The sequence below is a fragment of the Malurus melanocephalus genome, unplaced genomic scaffold (genome assembly GCF_030028575.1).
Source record: "Malurus melanocephalus ecotype Western Australia unplaced genomic scaffold, MMel_1.1 scaffold_1456, whole genome shotgun sequence".
Lineage (NCBI taxonomy): Eukaryota > Metazoa > Chordata > Aves > Passeriformes > Maluridae > Malurus > Malurus melanocephalus.
This window is the reverse complement of record NW_026624688.1, coordinates 16,095-21,990: the sequence shown is the minus strand read 5'-3', so window position 1 is coordinate 21,990 and position 5,896 is coordinate 16,095. Positions and strand designations below refer to the sequence as shown.

The window sequence follows — 5,896 nt, the reverse complement described above, 5'->3', positions numbered from 1 at the left end:
CCGTGCCGTGCCCGCACCGTGCCGCTCCAGCTGTGCCAGGCGGTTCAGCTCCCCGCGGAGGTGGCCCAGGCTGGCGTTGAGGTTGCCCAGCCGCGGCGGCAGCTCCAGCGCTTTGTCCAGCAGCGCGGCCTGGGCTCGGGCCGTGGCGTTCAGGTCCCGCACGGCGCTCCACAGCCCGGCCACATGCCGGCCCAGCCCCTCGCGAACKCCCCGCAGCCCCCCGGCCACCGCGTCCAGCTGCTCGCAGACCCCCTCCAGCTTGGCCACGCGTGGCTCCAGCCCCTCCGGGCAGCCCCCTGCCCGTGCCAGCTCCCGTGCCAAGGCCTCCAGCCGCTCCTCGCTCTCCGCCTGCCGATCCGCCGCMGCCGCCGCCGCCCGGTCCAGCTCGGCCACCACGCGGTCGGTGACATCGCTCAGCTGTCGCTGTCGGGTGTCCTGCTGGTCCAGCGCGTCCTGCAGCCCCTCCACCGTGGCGTTGAGCCCGCTCAGGGCCCGCAGAGCTGCTGCCAGCTCGCCCTGCAGTGCCCGCAGCTCCGAGGGTGACGTGCCCCCAAACACACCGAACCCCTCCAGGGGCGCATCCACATCCCCGGGCTCTGCGGGCTGAAGCTGCTCCGATTCTTTGGGGGACAGCGGGGCGCAGGGCCGGGCACAGGAATCACTGCTCAGCTCTCCCACAGCCGCCTCCAGCCGCCCTGTCCGGTTGCGGAGCTGCTCCAGCTCCTCGGCCAGCGCCTCGCCCCGCTCCCCCAGGAGCCCCCCAAGGGTCCCGGCCAGCCCGTCCCCCCAAAAACCTTCGGTGTCCTCGGGCTGCGGGAGGTGCGGGCCGAGCACCCCTGGGCAGGGGTGGCCACAGCGGGCCAGCAGCCCCTCCAGCTGCTCCAGGCGAGCTCCGCGCTGTGCCCCGCTGGCCGCCAGCCCCTCCACCGCCCGGCTGAGGTTGGCCAACCGCCCCGGCAGCCCACCCGGCCGCCCCTCGGGCTCGGAGAGCCACGGGCCGGCCCGCGAAGCGTTCAGCCGCCCCTCCAGCTCAGCCAGCCGCCGCGCCAGCACCGGTCCCTGCCCCTGTCCCTGTCCCTGCCCCGGCCCCGCCGCCGGCACCGGCAGCCCCTCCAGCCGCCGCTCGATCTCGGCCAGGCGGCGGAGCAGGTCCGGGGGCGGCGGGGGCGCGGGGGCCAGGCGGCTGCTCAGGCTGCTGATGTGCCGCCGCACCGACTCCACCGCATCCTTGTTGCGCTGGTCCACCGAGCCCACCAGCTTCTCCAGAGCCCGCATGCGGTCCCGGTCCTCGGCCGCCTGTCGCCGCAGCCCCTCGGTGCCGGCCGTGCATGCGGCGCACAGCTCCTGCAGCCGCCGCTCCAGCTCCTGCAGCGTTCCCGGGACCCCCGGGCCCCCCGGGCCATCCCGGCCGCTCTCGGTGCGGCGCAGGCGGGTCTCCAGCTCCTCCAGCCGCCGCTGGAGGTGGCTCAGCGCTTCCCGCACCTCGGCGGGGGCCGCGTCCGCCGGCTGCTCGGCCCCGGGCTGTCCCTCCACCGCCGCCCGGGGCGGCTCCTGCCCGGCCCGCAGCTCCTCTATCTGCTCGCTCAGCCGCCGAACCTGCTCCTCCAGCCGCCGCACCTTCTCCGTGTCCCCACCGCCTGCCAGGCACCGCCAGGCTCGGGGTCACTCGCCCGCGGCCACAGCGCATTCCCCACCAGCCCGTCCCCCAAAACCACAGCGTTACCTTCGCCCCCCATGCCACTGAGGGGATTGCCGAAGCCAGAGAGCGGGGGGCGGCCGGGCCGGGCCGGGGGGCGGCCGGTGGGCTGGGGGGACGCTGGAGAGGGTCCCTCAGTGCAGTCCGGACCCGAGTACCCCTGGCAGCAGCGCCACACCAGCTCGGACACCGTTCGCTGCGACACTTTGTAGCGGGGCCGGAGGAAGCTGCGGTACCTGCGGGTGGGGGGGACACAAATTGAGGGGTGAGAGGAAGGGTGTGGCACTGCCCCAGGGAACCAAACCTAGCACGGGCTGTAGCTTGAGCCAGCAGCACCGGTCCCTTGCTGTATGGGGGTGTGTCCCTGTCCCCACCCAGCCCTGTCACCCTGTCACCACTGTCACCCCAACACCAGTATCACCCCATCACTGGTCTGCAGAGCTGCGGGGTGCCCCAGGCTGGGTTCTGGCTGCACGTGATGGCGGGGACAGTGGCCGGTCACTCTCCAGCACCGCTTGAGGTCACCAGCTCTTGCGCAAAAGTAAATATGACCCCGGGATGGGTAAACACCAGTGGCGGCGGCGNGACCGCAATCAGCCCCGGCTCTGTGCTGGACCCCAGAGCGCCCTGAATCCCTGTAGAGCACCCCAGAACACCCTGAACCCCTCTAGAGATCCCCAGAACGCCCTAAACCCCTCTAGAGCCCCCCAGAGTGCCCTGAACCCCTCTAGAGCCCCCCAGAGCGCCCTGAACCCCTGTAGAGCCCCCCAGAGCACCCTGAACCCCTCTAGAGCCCTCCAGAGCACTCTGAACCCCTCTAGAGCCCTTCAGAAAACCCTGAACACCTCTAGAGCCCCCCAGAGTGCACTGAACCCCTTTAGAGCCCTCCAGAGCGCCCTAAACCCCTCTAGAGCACCCCAGAATGCCCTGAACCCCTCTAGAGCCCCCCAGAACGYCCTGAACCCSTCTAGAGCCCCCCAGAACGCCCTGAACCCCTCTAGAGCCCCCCAGAGCACTCTGAACCCCTCTAGAGCCCTCCAGAGTGCACTGAACCCCTCTAGAGCCCCCCAGAACACCCTGAAACCCTTTAGAGCCCTCCAGAGTGCACTGAACCCCTCTAGAGCCCCCCAGAACACCCTGAACACCTCTAGAGAGTCCTGAACCCCTCTAGAGCCCTCCAGAACACCCTGAAACCCTTTAGAGCCCTCCAGAGTGCACTGAACCCCTCTAGAGCCCCCCAGAGCACCCTGAACCCCTCTAGAGCCCCCCAGAGTGCCCTGAACCCCTCTAGAGCCTCCCAGAGCACCCTGAACCCCTCTAGAGCCTCCCAGAAAACCCTGAACACCTCTAGAGCCTCCCAGAACGCCCTGAACCCCTCTAGAGCCCACCAGAGCGTTCTGAACCCCTCTAGAGCCCCCCAGAGCGCCCTGAACCCCTCTAGAGCCCCCCAGAACCCCCTGAACCCCTGTAGAGCCCCCCGGCCCCATTCTGGCCCCACTCACGCCAGGACACGGGGGCACTGCAGCTGCCCCCAGGCGCAGGGTTGGTAGTCTGGTTTGATGAAACTCTCGACGCCATCCTCCACCACACAGCTCACGCTGCGTGACACCACGTAGGCACACCAATTCCTGCCGGAGGGAAGGGAAGGGGTCAGCTCACACACACACCCCGAATGCACCGGGCATCATCCTGGACWCAGCAGCATTGTCCTGGCGTGGAGCCAGCACAGCACCTGCTGGGCAGCGTCCGGGCACACAGCGGGCATTGTCATGGCACACAGCGGGCATCCTGACACAGAGCAGGCACTGGCATTGYCCCAGCAGGAACCGAGCATCCTCCCGGCACAGAGCAGGCACCAGGCTTCACCCGGAGCAGCCACAGCATCGCCGCCGGCCCCAGGCATTCCCAGACACGCAGAGGATCCCGCAGAACGCTCCGGTGCCCCCGGCACACCCCGGATCCCGCAGAACGCTCCGGTGCCCCTGGGCACACCCCGGACCCCCCGGCACACCCCGGATCCCGCAGAACGCTCCTGTGCCCCCGACACACCCCGGATCCCCCGGCACACCCCGGATCCCGCAGAACGCTCCGGTGCCCCCGACACACCCCGGATCCCCCGGCACACCCCGGATCCCCCGGCACTCCCCGGATCCCCCGGGCACACCCCGGATCCCCCGGCACACCCCGGATCCCCCAGCACGCTCCTGTGCCCCTGGGCACACCCCGGATCCCCCGGCACTCCCCGGATCCCGCAGAACGCTCCGGTGCCCCTGGGCACACCCCGGATCCCCCGGCACTCCCCGGATCCCCCGGCACACCCCGGATCCCCCGGCACGCTCCCGTGCCCCCGGCACTCCCCGGATCCCCCGGCACACCCCGGATCCCCCGGCACGCTCCCGTGCTCGCCCAACCAGCTCCACCAGTAGCACGGTCACGGCCCGGTGCGGCAGGTTAATGGGCCACATCTTTCCCCACCACAGCCGCTCAATCCTGCCTGGCCACCCTGCAGGAACAGCTACAGCCCTGAGCCATGGGGCTGCCCTCAGGAGCCCTGCGGGGATGGGGCTGTGCCAGGAGCGGGGTGCCAACTCCCCATCAAAGCGCGCTGTGGGTGCCCTGCACGCTGCCCCATCACTGTCCCCTGGTGCCGCTGGTGCAGGACACTGTCACACAGTGTCCCCAGCGCAGCCCTAACAGGCCATGGGGACCCCAACCCCCCCGCGTGGGACTCCAGCCTGGCCCCGTTGCAGGGACCCCGTTTCAGCCTTATATGGTCCGGMCCCGTAGCCCGGGGCCAGCTCGGCCCCCCCAGCCCCACTGAGAGCCCCCCGGGAGCTGCAGCCCCGTCGCGGGGCCCCGGTGCGGCGGCCGGTTCCCGTCAGCCCGGCTGGTTCCCCTCAGGCCCCGGCTGGATTCCAGCTCCTCCCCGGGGGCCGCCGGGAATTCCTGCGCCGACCGACGGCCCCCCCTCGCCTCTCCCCCTGCCCTTCCCAGCYCTGCACCCGCGAAGCCCTGGGACCCCCGGGTTGTTCTGGGGTCCCACCGCCCCTCACCGAGGCTGTGCCCATCGCCGGTGCGGGATGGGACCGGAGCTCTCCTGAGAGGGCAGATATGGGGACATGGGGATATGGGGACATGGGGATATGGGGACATGGGGATATGGGACATGGCCCGGGCTCCCCGAGCCGCGGGGATGGAGCGTTGCACGCCCCGACCCGCGGAGAGCCCCCAAAGCCGCAGGAAAAGGCTCCACCGTGTCCGTGCCCCGCGGCGCCGCCGGGGGTGCCTCTGCCCCGGGACCCCACACTGCGGCCACCGTGGGGCCGGGGCACCGTGGGGCCATCCCCCTGAGCACCCGTGGGGCCGGGGCACCGTGGGGCCATCCCCCTGGGCTCCCGTGGGGCCGGGGCACCGTGGGGCCATCTCCTGGGGCTCCCGTGGGGCCGGGGCACCGTGGGGCCATCCCCTGGGCCACCGTGGGGCCGGGATACCGTGGGGCCATCCCCCTGGGCTCCCGTGGGGCCGGGGCACCGTGGGGCCATCTCCTGGGGCTCCCGTGGGGCCGGGGCACCGTGGGGCCGGGGCACCGTGGGGCCATCCCCCTGGGCGACCGTGGGGCCGGGGCACCGTAGGGCCATCCCCTGGGTCCCCGTGGGGCCGGGGCACCGTAGGGCCATCCCCTGGGTCCCCGTGGGGCCGGGGCACCGTGGGGCCATCCCCTGGGTCCCCGTGGGGCCGGGACACCGTGGGGCCATCCCCTGGGCCACCGTGGGGCCATCCCCTGGGCCACCGTGGGGCCGGGGCACCGTGGGGCCATCCCCTGGGCCACCGTGGGGCCGGGACACCGTGGGGCCATCCCCCTGGGCCACCGTGGGGCCGGGGCACCGTGGGGCCGGGACACCGTGGGGCCATCCCCCTGGGCTCCCGTGGGGCCGGGGCACCGTGGGGCCGGGACACCGTGGGGCCGGGGCACTGTGGGGCCATCCCCTGAGGCCACCGTGGGGCCGGGACACCGTGGGGCCGGGACACCGTGGGGCCATCCCCCTGGGTCCCCGTGGGGCCGGGGCAGCCTCAGCCGTGCGGCCGCGCTGCTGCAGCGTTGTGTATTCGCGGTGAACGTGTTGAGACTCCAGCCCAGCGTGGGGCCGTCATCAGCCCTGTGCTCCCGCAACGCCCCGACCCCCGGGCACGGGCTGCCCC

General features: G+C 72.2%; 1 protein-coding gene across 1 annotated transcript in view; it reads right to left on the bottom strand.

The window, feature by feature from the left end:
• The window catches only part of EMILIN1 (elastin microfibril interfacer 1), an 8,737-nt gene that overhangs the window by 2,111 nt on the left and 730 nt on the right, over positions 1-5,896 (bottom strand). Inside the window, exons 2-4 of the mRNA XM_057387959.1 lie at positions 3,199-3,324; positions 1,724-1,932; positions 16-1,637 (exon numbers count right to left, since the gene is read on the bottom strand). Of these exons, the coding sequence (XP_057243942.1) occupies positions 16-1,637; positions 1,724-1,932; positions 3,199-3,324 (1,957 nt within the window). The remainder of the gene's footprint in view (positions 1-15; positions 1,638-1,723; positions 1,933-3,198; positions 3,325-5,896) is intronic.